Below are 14,329 nucleotides of genomic sequence, written 5' to 3'. Positions count from 1 at the left end.
TGAGCCCCCAAGGTCTGGAACAGCCTGCCATCGGAGGTGGTTCAAGCACCTACATTGAACACCTTTAAGAGTAAATTGGATGCTAATCTTGCTGGGATCCTATGACCCCAGCTGACTTCCTGCCCTTTGGGCGGGGGGCTGGACTCAATCTTCTGAGGTCTCTTCCAGCCCTAATGTCTATGAAATCTATGAAATAAGCCACCTGAATGGAAGAGCTCTCCAAGGCCACCACCTTTGAGGCATTGGAAGCCTCAGTGACCCAGCTCACTGAAGAGCTGTCAGCAGCTGCTCGACCCTGGCAACCCCAGGGAAGCAGCAGCCTGGCAGCCAGGACTGCCCAAGAAGATGTCCTCAGTGCTGTGACCTGGAGACAGCTTCCAGGATCCAGAAGCTGTACCAGGTCAACCACCCCAAGGCAAAGTGGGAGATCCTGGAGGGATCCTCAGCATTCTGCCAGACCCCTTGAGAGACCCTGTTCACCTACTTCAATGGTGTATTCATTCAATTGCATCTTCAACCCCCAGACAGAAACCGTTGCCCCAAGCCCTGCATCCATTGGACCCCTGACTCCTGTCGGCTCTGCGGAGAGATTCGAGGCAGACTACACATCCAAGGAAGTGGAGGCCCATGTGAGCAAGACCAGGGACACTGCACCTGGCAAAGATGGCATTAGGTACAGCCTATTGAAGAAGAGACCCAGGTTGCCTTAACCCGATGCTGCTCTTTAACTAGTGTAGGGGAGTTCAGCTGCCTGCCCAGCTCCTGGAAGAAGGGAATGGCGGAATTCATACACAACTGGGTGAGCTGAACGACCTGAGCAACTGGAGGCACATGGCCCTGTGCTCCACAATCTGTAAGCTCTATGCCAGCTGCTTTGTGGCCCAGATCACCAGCTGGGCAGTGAGCAAGAAGGCCATCAGCCTGAGCCAGAGGCCCTTCCTGTCAAACAAGGGCTGCTATGAATACAACTTCACACTCCAGATTATGCTGGATGACACTCAGAGGGCCAGAAAGCAGTGTGCAGTGATATGGCTAGACACCTCCAAAGCCTTTGGCCCCATGCCCCACTGTCACATCTTCAACACCCTCCAGATGCTCAGGATGCTGGATGGGACCATTCATTTTGTGTGGAAGCTCCATGACAGCTGCACCACCAACTTCTGGTCACCAGAGGGCGAGAAGCATGACATCCCCATCCAGTCTGGAGTGAAGCAGCATTGCCCACTCAGCACCATTGTGTTCAGCCTGGTAATGGAGCCGTTTCTCTAAGCAGTGGCAGGAGGCCCCAGCAGACTCAACCTCTACAGGGATAAGCTGAGCATCTTGGCCTATGCGGATGACCCATTTCTCCTTAACAGCGATACCAAGCAGCTGCAGAGGATGTTGGACATCAGCTCCAAGGGATCCAAGCGGATGGGGCTCTGCTTCAGTACTGCCAAGTCAATTACAGGAAGACAAGTGCCATCCTGGACTGCACTATCACCATCCAGGGCAAGCAAATGAGGTACCCGAGAGATGGAGAGAGCTATGTCTACCTGGGGATGCCCATCAGACACCGGGTGAAGCTGGAGGAGACCATTTGTGGGATCATGCAGGATGCTCACAAACTGGATTCTTCCCTGCTGGCCCCCTGGCACAAAATAGATGTGGTAAACACTTTCCTTATCCCCTGCATTGCATTAATCCTGAGGGGCTCAGTGGTTCCCAAAGCATCCCTGAAGAAGTTGGATGCTAAGATCTGAAAGCTGCTAAAGAAGTGGCTGCACCTCCTGCTGTGGGCCAGCAATGAGATCCTGCATGACCCCTACTGGCAGGGAAGCACCAACATGCCCACATGGGTGACCTGTGACTCTGCAGTGGTCACCCATGCCTTCTGCCTCTTGCCCTGCCCAGGTGAGCAGCATAGCTGCCAGCACCCTGAAGACCACCCACAAAAGGATCACAAGACAGCCCACTGTACATGACTTGGCCACCTTCCTGAGCAGCTCACTGGAAGAAGAGTTTAGCTGAGACAGCAGGAACTTCACTTTGCTGTGGAGTTAAGCCCATAACACCACATGCCACCTCAGGAATCACATTAGCTGCAACTGGACTTGGACCAAGGAGTAGCAGCAGCTGGGAGTCTTGCTGCTCCTAGCCCCCCAACACTAGCTTTGTCACTGTGACCCTGCATATGAGGACCTTCTTGGAGAGGTTCCTAAAGGATGCCACCTGAGTGAAGTATGCCAGCGACCTGAGGGCAAAACCTGGCCAGGACAAGGTCTTCAAGTTCACCTCAAAACAGGATGCAAACAACTGCTTCATGTTCAGTGGGAGCTTCATGTGGTACACAGACCGGTGCTTCATCCACCATGCCCACCTCGAGTGCTTGCTGTTCAACGGTGCTGCCTGGTACAGGAACCATGACAGGGGGTGCTGACCATGCGGCTACGAGGCAGAGATCCCTCCCCCACATTCTGTGCACCTACATGCCCCACACCCAGACTGTGACAGCTGTGTCACAATGCTGTCCAGGACCAACTAGCCAGAGCCATCCTGGCCTCAGCAGGGACTGTGTCTGTTAAAACACACTGTCACAGGCTATGAGAGCCAGCTATGCCTGGACATTGTTGTGACTGACAAGGACAGCAAGTGTGTCATGATGGTAGATGTCACTATTCTGTTCCAAGAACTGGCAGCAAGCTTTAGTTAAGGCCCAAAAACAGAAGCAAGAGAAGTAGCAGCTGCCAGCAGACACCTTGAGGAGCTGGGTATACGAGATGACGGTTGAGGCACTGATCATCAGGGCACTTGGAGCACTGGACCCTAACGAGAGCATCCTGTGCACCTGATGCTTATCTCGCCACTACACCAAGCTGATGCAGCACCTCATGGTGTCCAACACCATCCAACGGTTGAGGGACATCTATGTAGAACATGTTATGTGACAATGCCAGTATGTGGACTCCACCCAACTATCAACTAAAAGCAAAGCAGAAGGGACCATCTGCCCCCCTCTGCTCCCCGCCATTGCACCAAATCACCCCCAAGGAGTTTTAATTCTGGACTCTTCCCCACCCCCATAACTGTATTCCATATGTTACTTGTAACTGTAGGCATTTTCCAAACCATCTCCCTGTTACAATGTGGTATTGTTATGCTGGGTCTCCTGTATATTCTCTACTTTGTGTCACACCCCCTCCACCTCTTGGCTTAGTTGGCTGCACGCTTCATATGTAACTTCATTGCATTCCCACCCCTACCCCCATCCAGGCACCTGCTCAGCTCTTTCTGTTTCCTTGTGCTTTGAACTTTGTCATTTGAATTTTAATATTTTCTAATAAATTACATTTTTGGCAAAAAAGGGGAGGGTGTCAGGGCTGGCTCTGGCCCTCCTGGTGCTGGCTTGGTATTTCAGGACATCCAGGTCTGGCGCCAGCTCCCTCCAGAGGGAACACCTCCTCATACAGGGCCACATATACACAAAAAAAGGTTCCCATCACTGTTTGCCCAATACGGTCCACATGTTTTATAGTCACACTCATTGTTGACTGCATTTAATCAGCTTCACAGTTGGTTTCCATTGCTGACAAAATGCTGCTTTTGGCAGCAGTTTAATGATAGATCATGTATTTAATGAGGTTGCCTTGTATGCAAATGTAAGACAAGGTTCTACCCCCCCATGCTGACTGGGGGAAAAAACCCTAATTTCATATTTTAGTGCCTCTATTCAGAGAGTTCTGTAACATTTACTAGTAAGTTTACTGCTTTATGAGAAATGTGGCCATGTGCATTTGAGCCAAAAAATCCAGGTGTTTCACTAGTCATGAGACAGATAAAAATATTCATGAATTTATTTAAATAGTTTAATTTATCTAGTACCTTTTTATTCTGTGTATAATGAGACTTTACCACATGACTTCAATTATTCAAAGATAAGAAATAAAAAGTAGCAACTTGTAGACTGAAAATAAAAAACAGCAATATGACTTTAGTTAAAACAACATGAACAGAAATAAAATCATTGTCACCGCCTCTAAAGAAGCCCCATCTTTCTGTTTTTATTGTAAAATTTTATTTGAAAAGACAATCCTTTTGAAAGTACAACAGGTGGTGCTTTAACCTTATATTGAGGGATTCACACTTGGGAGTTTAATTCTTTGACAATTATAACCAGGGAAGAATTTTCCATTTTGGATTTTATTTGCTTAGGAAAAATGGGAACTGCACATCTGTTCCTCCATATATCTATACAAGTGGATGGCTTATAACAGCATGCTAATCTTTAAATAAGGTACTTCACATTGCCTACATGCACTGTGTCTAGTTCTTACCTGTGCATGCAGTCCCTTACTTTCAAGAGCATCAGCTTTTCACTCTTCCCTTAAGAGCTCTGGGGACAAGTTTGTCTCTACTGTAGGCAGTGACATATTTCATCTACTTACATCCAATGGGCAGAATCTGACCATCATTTATGGGATTCAAAAAAAAATATATGACAGGAACAAATACTACACCAGTTGATATAAGCAGGAGATAAATAGCTTAAAAACAATGGAAAATATTTACTCAATAATCACTCAAAACTTCAAATTCTGTAAACCAACCACAGTACTTTAATATGCTCACTATAAAAGATGACTGTTACGTACCACCAATTGAACATCGCCGAGCTATTTCCCAAAATACTAAGCCCATTGCATAGATGTCAGCTCGCTTGAATGACTCAAAGTGTTTCATATTTATGGAATCATCTAGAACTTCAGGAGCCATGTACCTATTAGAAATAAAGGAAACAAGATAGCTTTTACGCCATGAAATATTATAGCAGCAAGATTTAATAGCATTATTTTCAGTTCTGACTTGTAAACAGTTAAACAGGAACAAATCCACCATGGTCCTCAAGTATTATATTCTCATAAATGCCACTTTGAGAGCAGAGACCTATACCCACGAAGTCTTCACAGAGTGGGAGAAGTGAGAGGAAGCAGCACACCTGAATCACCCAACAGAGAGATCACTAAGGATGAATGGTAGCAGCAGTTTTTCCCACCTAAAACACAAGTAGAAGCAATTCACATCAGCACTTACAATGCTGGGTCTTTGACTGGTTTTGGGGAGAACAAAGAGAATGGAGGAATGTGGAGATAGGAATAATCCCTAGACCATTTAAGGTGAAAGGAAGAGAGATTTGGAGGGTTCCTGGAAATACTGGGAAGGAAGTAAAATGGGGTTCAGGGGGCAAGGTTGGAGAAAGGAATGGAAAAAGGCGCCTTACCACTGAAGTTCTTTGAGATATGGTTCTAAAGTGGTTCTTTGAGATGTAAATCAGTGTGGAGTTCACCATAAAAAAACCACAATGCTTTGTATGTATAAGATTGGATATTTTAATAACAATGTCCATTTGGGCTGCAGGTGCCCCATGCCAACTTATACTCCTTTAAAAGGGCATAAAGTACAAGTGGACATACCAATCTTAGTTTCCTTGCTATATAAAGCCTATGCTAGTTTTGGATTTAAAAAACCAAAAAAAACAGGGATGGGGGCAGGTCATCGGATCTACATTGACTACAAAAGTGGTGGCCAGCCTTTTTAGAAGGTATGCCTCAAAAGTAAGCTCTGCCCTCTCTCCCCAGGTGCCACTATGACCCCTTTCCTCTGTCCAATCCATTGCTCTCTCCTGCCTGTCCTATCTGCTGCTGTTCTCCCTGCCAGATCTGCCATGTGCCACACAAAGTGGCAGGCTGGTCACCCCTGGACCACAACATCTAGAATAAATTTGCAGTAGCTGTGATTAGGTACTATTTCTTTTCAAGGAAGAGTCAATGTAAAACCCACTGAAAATAACTAGGAAGTGTTAACTACTAAGGATGATGGGAATGAGGGACATCTGTTGCACCAGTTAAGCTTCCATTGTTGCACCACTCTCCCAAACTTGTCAGCACTGGCAGCTAAATCTAACATAATGCTTGGCAATGTAATTTGTTACTCCACATCCCTGCCTTTCAGATCTCAAACTGACACATTACAAAAGAGACAGAAGATGATGTTGCCTGAGCTTTAGTTGAATAAGGTTTAATGATTAGTATAAAAGGTAAACCAATCAACTGATAGCAAGGTAGAACACACTGTTAGCCATTCCAACATTCTCAATGAGGTGATGGCTTGAACTACTGAACATCCAACTATAGGTATTAACACAAGGGGCAAGAGTGAATGACTTCGTCTTTTCAAGTTCATATAGCAAAATTGTATGTACACCAAATAATTTTATTTTCTCCCAGTGCCAGGTGTGGAAAGCAAGCTAAAGCTGACTGTTTAGATGAACACTCAAGAGCACTTCAGGAATGGTCTCAGCACTACCTTCTACCTTTCAGAATTTCACACGGAGAGTTTGGCCAAAAAGGCTTAATGTTCAGACACACTCCTGGTTGAAGTAATGGCTATCTGCAAGGCATTTACAAGTGTGATGGTGCAGGAAGCAGATCAACAGAGGTTTGAAACAGAGCTCCATGAGCGTTCAGGTGAACTAGGGCGAGATCCCAGGCAGGATTAAATATTCTGATTAGTGGATAAAGTGTATAACTGCCCTCTAAGAAACACAGATATTGCAGAATGAGAAAAGAAAGTGTGACTGTACAACAGTATAGCAAGCCAAAACTCACCATGAGGCAGACCCTAATAAAATTAGATAGGGAACCACACATGTTTCAAGTGCAAAAAGACCTGGTCCAGGCTAAAACCATAAGAAACACATTCTTCTGGTAGATGTTTTCCTGTTCTTAAGTGTATTTTGCAAACCAGAAAGGACTGATCATTTTTTGTGCTACTAAACCAACCAACCATTCTGTGACATTCAATTATGTCTGGCTCGGGTAGAGAATTTGGTCATAATGTTGCAGGGTCAGGTCTGAAGATTGGATTGGTGTATGCAGTAGGCTTGTCAACAAAAAGTGTCCCAAGTAGTGCAAAGATTTGCAAATGAACATGGCCTTGTTTCATGATTTTGGAATTTACTTTGAGTGTCAAAGGAATTGACTGAAAGAATATAAGGAGTGTGTGATCACTGCGGAATGTGGACAGCTGGTTACAGTTCTGAAATCAGACCCAAATATTGAACAAAACTTCTGGTATTGAATACTGACACTGGTGGTGAACACATTTTTCACTGAGGTTCCACCAGTATAGGAATATCAGTTCAAACTTCCACAGAAACCACTTGCGACTCATGATCAATCACTCAGAGTCTGCTAGGTGGTTACTAAGACATGGGGAACAATGAGTAGTCTCATCCTTTGTTCTTAGAAAGCAACGTGTCCTCAGTTTTACAGCTTCCAGGCAAAGTGGAGAGGAACGTTTGCCTTCCTTGCTTTGCAGTGCACTACATAAGGTGCTCTGTCTGGATCTGCATGGAAGAGTTTTGAAACAAGAGTAGAGAGACCTTGAAAGCTTGCCTGAGGGCTCTGAATTTCCAGGGTTCAAATCCACATTTCTGATATTCTAGAAGGTACCGTAACCACCAGTCTATGAGCTAGGACAATACTTCTGTTGGCAGTGTGCCACCGTGTAGCATAGATAAGAATTCAAGATTCATCCAACTAGAAGAAAAGAGCAGCCTGATTCAGAAACCTAATGCTTAGGGCACTCACATGGGAAGAGAAAGTCTTGGTTTCCAGTCTTTGCTTTCAGAACTGTTCCTGTATTTTGCACAACAGAGTCATTGGATAAAATTCAGAAAAAGTCATATGCCCTGGACCCTGCAGATGTGGTAGAGAAACCTGCATGTATTACTGATCCATAATCAGAAGAGGAATGCACATGAGGAAGTGTACATTCTTGAGGGGAATTAAGTCACTGTACAAAGGGACTTTTAAAGGAACCCCGCCCTTTGAAAGGAAAAAAAAAAAGAAAGAAGATAAAATGGGAAAACACCCATTTTAAGATCTCTGAAGAGAATAATGGATCAGTTGTTCCCTGAGCTGGTCTTGGAGGGTCAGAACTTCTCTGTTTTTTATAACCATGCAAAAACCTGAAGGAAAAGAGATGCAGACAAAATGCAAAACCCAACAGAGACTGCTATTCAAAATATCAGCCCATAAGTATAAGGCCCTTGCACATGTTCTGTAGGATCCAAAGACTAACCTTAAGCAGCTACTTCTTTCAAGTGTTTGTCTTTGGGAAAAACTGACTTATTCTTTTTGGGAGATAGAAATATACCACTATATTTAGTTCTGTGATTTCTTGCATGTAACTGGGTTTAAAATGTCTCAACATCAGATTTATCAACCACTAAATGTTACTACCTTTGGCTGGCATATGCTTATGAACTCTGATGAGATGTACTGCCTAACACTCAGGCATGATTTCTGTCCTTAACTAGTCATGAAATGGAAGTACCAGTAATTTTGAAACTTCCTATCTAGCAATATTTCTGTTTTAACCCTAGACAAGGAATGACGATAGAACAGTCTTGGACCAATATAATTTTTCATTTCCTAAAATAATTTTGTAATCTAGAACTAAAACATTAAAATTGATCCTTAAAAGTGAAATTCCCTGAAAGTGATTACTTAAGAGCATATTCTCTTGAGTAAAATAGCCTTAGGTCATGGCAGCATCCAATTCACACTGTACTCAGAAAAGCAATGCTGGAAGAAACCTCAGGATGCCATCCAGTTCAATCCCCTACTCATCGCAGTATTGTCCCTGTCCAAACCATCCTAGACAAATGTTTATCTAACCCCACTCTTAAAAATTTCCAAGGATGGCAATTTCACACTCCTCACCCAGGTAGTCTGTTGCAGTGCTTATCTGCTTTCATACTTAAGAAGTTCTTCTTAATATGCAACCTAAATTTCCTTTGCTACAATTTAAGACTGTTCCTTCTTATCCTGTTCTAGGCAGCCACAAAGAACAGCTTACTCACATCCCTTTTTTAAACATTGTTCATGTATTTGAAGACTGTTATAAAATTCCCTCCCCCACCAGTCTTTTCCAGAGTAAATCTTCCCTTTTCTTTCAAACTTTTCTCATAAATCATGTTTCCTGGACCTCTAAACACTGATGTTGCTTCCCATTTGCCTCTAATTCACGCACATTTTTCTTGAAATAGTGCCCAAAATCTGGACACAGTAGTCAAGATGAGGTCACACCAGAGTTGAAGGCAGCAGAAGAATCACTTTCTTTGACTCAATTTCTAAGAAAAAAAATACACAAGCAACTTCCTATGCATCTACATCCATATAGGACTTTGCTTGTATCAAGGTCTTAGACCTCCTATGAGCTGAGTACCCTATTCTGCACCATTCACTTACCATATACTTAGGGAGACCACACATCCTGGTTTGGCCAGGACAACCCTGAATTTTTAGGCTGGTCCCAGCTGGTTGGTCAAAATTAAAAATGAGAGTCCCAGAATTACAGGGGCCTGGGGTACAGTCTGGGAGGGAGGCACAGAGGCATGGTGCACCAGGCAGCTCCGTCTCTCTGCTGGGCTGCACCTGTACCCTTGCCCACTGGCCTCTGCTACTGCAGCAGTGCCACTGACTGGGGGCAGGGGGGAGGTACGGGGGAAGTGCCCCAGATTTCCTTATGGTCACCTAGACATCCTCAATATGGTCAGTTCAACCTTCTCCTTCCAGTCTATATATCCTACCCCGTCTTATCTTCATGATTGTCTTAAAACAATCGTGTAACAGTTTGGGAAACTGGATGCAATGATATCATTGTATGATAATCTGCAGGATTATAATTCACATAAATACTGATGCGCCATAACCCAGTTTATGGTTTAAGACTGTAACTACTAGCATTTTTTACAGTGCTCTATATATAATGTGGTAAAGGCCCAGAGCCAGCAAGACCCATGCACTTTTCACTGACTCATCAGCTGGTAATGATGGGTCTATGAGGAACCATATCTGCTGTAATTCACAAGTTCCTGCTGTTGTCATTTGCACTATACATCTCTTAAAGAGGAAGAAGAGAAAGAGAAGAAATAGTTTGATACACCGTTATACCTCTTTGTGCCCACTCGGTGGTTTGGGGCAATATCAATTGTGTCAGTTGCTGAATCGTGTCTTACTGCCAATCCTAAATCTGCAATACAACATGTCCCATTCTTTTTTACCAATATATTTTTTGATTTCAAATCTCTGTGAGCAATTGCTGGTTTTCCTGCAGGGAAAGAAGGAAAAAGTTAAAAAACCCCAATGCTACCTAGTAAAAAAAAAAAAAAAAAAAAAAATATTCAGCAAAAACAAATCTTTATCAGGTATTATGAATTCAATGTAGAATTCAAGATGAATTAAAGGACATATGCAAAACATTCCATGTGAAACTTTATAGTATCAGATTTTAATTGATTTTTTTTAGACTAAAACAATTTTTTTTTTTTTTTTTTTTTTTTTTTTACATTTCTTACTAAAGAACAGTAGTGGAATACACTTAGAACAATGCATTCATAATATATTTTAGGAATATTATTCATATGAATAACTTTTTAAAAAAGGCATACAAAGACAGTGAAACTTTTGCATGAAAGCAGTGTTTAACAAAATAGAAACTCAATACCCAATTGGGACTCCTAGTCACCAACACACTGTACACATGTACTATATTATCGTAACTCCAATCACATTAAAACAGTGCTTTCATTGTAAATTTCTGTGTTCAAGTGCTTATAACCTTGAGCAATAATTACCATTTGTGATTAAATCTTACAATTTAATGCTAATGCAAGAGCATATATCCATATCCAACCCTATAAATATTTCAAACAGAGACTTTCTTTTAAATGAAATTAAACTGTAGCCCATCAAATGCTTCCATGGAGAGGGCTTGCTGGGATGGTGACCAGACTCCTTTGGAAACTTGCAGCTGTGATGGGAGAGATGTCCTGAACCTGTAGGTCCTGTGTGGTGTTTAGTCAGCACACGGGTTTTGTTTGCCACGCTTCCTGGGTAAGGAAGTTGATGGGGCTCCTTATCAATTCCCAATTGCTTGTTTACATGCATCAGAACTTCCTTACCAAGCACTCATTTGAAAAGACTGCCTTTTCTTCCCCAAGAGCCACCAAAGTAGGTTTACTCTCTCCAGGAGGTCCATCTCCTTTGGCAATAGGAGAACATATATGGAGAGGCTACCCCAGCTGCTCTTGACAGCTCCTGTCTTTGTCACAGGGTCACAAGAGCAAGGAGACAGCATAGAAAAAGGCACTCTGGAAACTCAGGGCAGCCAATGCAGCGAATCTTTGATGTAGATCCTTACCAGCAAGGTGGCTACAACTAACTCCCATCCCTCACACTCAGCAAGACAAGTGGAGAGGACAGTCGAGAACCTTGTGGAGGGGTTGTCTGGGGAAACACCCACATTAACTGAAAAGCTACCATGAACCTCAAGACTGGCTCAGGTTCAGGGGGTGAAGTGTATGTGGAAAAGGCCTGCCACCTTTCCCTGCTTATCTTGGGAACAGATAACAAAAGCAGAGATTCCCGAGATGGGAAGCGGACACATGTTGTGGAGTAAATCACTTTAAGATAAAGTCACAAAAGTTTAACACGGGGCTTTTATGTCAACCCCAACATGACCGCAAAGAAACTACTTAATGGCACAGGCTCAAGTGCGCTGACGCCAACAGCGGCATCCTTCAGGACCTCACTTGTCAGAGCTACCAGAAACAGCTTCAAAGTACTACACCCCAGTTAAGTCCAAAGGCTACCTTCAAAAGCACTCTGGATCACCTATCTACCTAACCATTTGAAAGCCACAACCTCATTCCAGAGTTGCCACCAGCAGTACCCCTAAATCCTTATCCAGGGGTAGGCCTTTATTCCCCAGAGTTCAGTCCACACAGACCCACGATATCACTTTCTGGTCCTTGAGTTCTTATGAACAGTGCTTCCTTCTGCTTTCACCAGAAAGCAAAATCCAAGGCAGCAGGCAGACAATCCTAACCACAACTCAGACATGCCTTCTTACAGCTGGACCAGGCCCATAGAACTCCCCACACCTTATCTCTAGTTCTTTAGTCCCTACTTGGGTTCCAGACCCAGGACCCTAACTTTCACAGGGGAGTCAGGGCCCCGAAGCAACTCCCCTCCACTTCATAGGTTCTGGGACAGTTGTCTGTTGAGGGGGCAAGCAGCTTGGGACTTGAGCCCTTTCAGCCTGCTGGATCAAAGTAGAGACTTGCCACCATGGCACTCTACTGTTTGGTCATCTGCTATCCCTTCAGCGTTTCAATCCTCCTTGACACTGCATCCCCAGGTTTCTCTACCCTCAATTTGCAAAAGCTCTTTTTATACAATTCATGATTTTGACTGTACTGTTTAACGAAAACTTCTTTTGGCTTACAAAGAAAGAATCACAATACATCCCATGCCTTGCTTACTCCTTAGTTATGCTGCCTCCTGCTCTGCAGCCTAGCACTACTCAAAGTAGTTTGCCAGAGCACCCCCAACAACAAAACCCTGTTGCATCCCAGAAGCTTGGCTTCCAGTGGTGTGTATTAGCCCCCCAAAGCACTAAGCTTCCTCTACTTAGGCCTCTGGGAAATCTTCCCATCAATCTTCACAGATGTTGTTAAGGATGCAGATGGATCTAACCAATCCAAGGCAAGCAGTACTCAGTGACATACAGGTGTGCAATCAATGCCTTCAAAATGCCTTTGATTGTGCCTTGAGGCACCCAAAGATGCGCTTGATGGTCATGCAGTAGGTGCCCAGCTGGTAGTCAGTTCTTTCCAGACAGACAGTTCTTTCCAGGCATTCAAGTGCCCCGTGCAAGGCTTCATAAGGAATGGGTACGCCAGGTCCTCAGGATGGTGGAATGTGTGTGTGTGGGAGGATAGATGGCAAGAGCAAACAGCAGCAGTCTCTGGAGCTGAGAGCAGGGACTCCCGGCAGAGGCCATGCTGATGAGCTCATACAACTCACAGCATGTGTGGAGCTCACAGCAGGAGCCGCACTGACATGCCAGTGAACTCTGAGAGCAAACTGGCATCCAAGATCACAGCAAGGGGTTGTGGCCCCTTTGGCTGTGTGGCACATGTACAATGAGTTCTCTTCACTGTACATGCATCATACAGCCACATGGGGTGTGGTTATACCCCTGTTGTTGCAATTCTTGATCCGCCCATGCCAACACCGATTCACTAGCTGTAGGTAATATTTTCTGTTGTTTGATAAATCAGTTTTAAGACCAAAGCTTATTCTGATATTTTCTCCTATGTATCCAGCACAGTTAAGGTAGTTTTATTTCATTAATAAAAGCAATTTTAAAATGCTGCTTTAGTGCATTTTAATTGCATTTCAGTTTCTGTCCAAATGCCACTTGAAACAATTAATGAATAAGAATTATTGCCTAGTAAATAATGTTGTTTAGCACTTTCTGATATAATAAAACTGGAAAATGGAGACTGTGAAATGTTTATTATGTAGCTGCTTTAATAAGCAGGTATAGATATGCAATATCCTCCTGCTTTACAAAAAGAAGTGCTAAATGTAGTACTGTAAAGATTATATTTACTTGGAAATCAACATATTAAATAGTATATCAGCCACCGGGAATAGATCTTTCTTGTGGGACATGATTAGAAAGTTCAACTGAGATTTTTATGTTGGTAGAAAGAGAGAATTTAAATCTTAATTTACTTGCCTTCTTGCTGATTTAAATAATGATTAAATTTGGTGATTTAGATCACACAGATTTAAGATGTTTGTCCCTGGACAAAATAAAATCCATGATCTGGCTGGTGATTTAGACCAGAAATGAGGTGCAAATTTTTAGAAAATGTAATTAATAAATGAAAGTGGTTACGCAAGGTGGTGCTACATTCTCCATCACTTGAAGTCTTTAAAAGCAGAACTGGATGTTTCCGCAAATGATTTGATATCTCCAACAGGATTCAGGAGTTTGATGTAAGTATTACTGGGTTCAAGTTTTTAGGCCTGTTTCATTCAGGAGGTCAGACTAGAAGATCATAATGGCCTTCTCTGGTCTAAAAAATCTATGAATCCCTAGAGATCCCAAAGAAATACATTAATTCAATAAAGCAAAACCAACTATGAAGAGAGTTCTGGTGTTGTGGCATATAGCAGGAGGGGCACCCTAGGGTCGCCGTGCTCTCCCCTAGTTGCCCTCTGCACTGTGCCAAGCTGCCAACAAGCACCCTCAAATCTCACCCACCACGTCTTTGGTCTTACATATAATAGAGGGAGGCTGTCTTTCCTCCTCTTGGCCACGGTTCTCCTGCTATTGCTAGTCCCATTTCTGTAATGGGTGTTTTGTGTACCCCAGCCTTATGGCCTATGTGTGGCTCCAACCACCCCTGTACCATGCCCCAAGCCTT

At 43.5% G+C, this 14,329-nt stretch overlaps 1 protein-coding gene across 1 annotated transcript in view; it reads right to left on the bottom strand.

The window, feature by feature from the left end:
* Positions 1-14,329, bottom strand: part of TGFBR1 (transforming growth factor beta receptor 1) — a gene marked incomplete at its 5' end in the record, with an annotated part of 85,302 nt that overhangs the window by 13,368 nt on the left and 57,605 nt on the right. The window contains 2 exons of the mRNA XM_019508729.1: positions 4,632-4,756; positions 9,999-10,155. Of these exons, the coding sequence (XP_019364274.1) occupies positions 4,632-4,756; positions 9,999-10,155 (282 nt within the window). The remainder of the gene's footprint in view (positions 1-4,631; positions 4,757-9,998; positions 10,156-14,329) is intronic.

Source organism: Gavialis gangeticus, unplaced genomic scaffold (genome assembly GCF_001723915.1).
Source record: "Gavialis gangeticus isolate Ggan-Ray unplaced genomic scaffold, GavGan_comp1, whole genome shotgun sequence".
Classification (NCBI taxonomy): domain Eukaryota; kingdom Metazoa; phylum Chordata; order Crocodylia; family Gavialidae; genus Gavialis; species Gavialis gangeticus.
The sequence above is the reverse complement of the archived record's forward strand: the minus strand, read 5'-3'. Positions and strand labels throughout refer to the sequence as shown.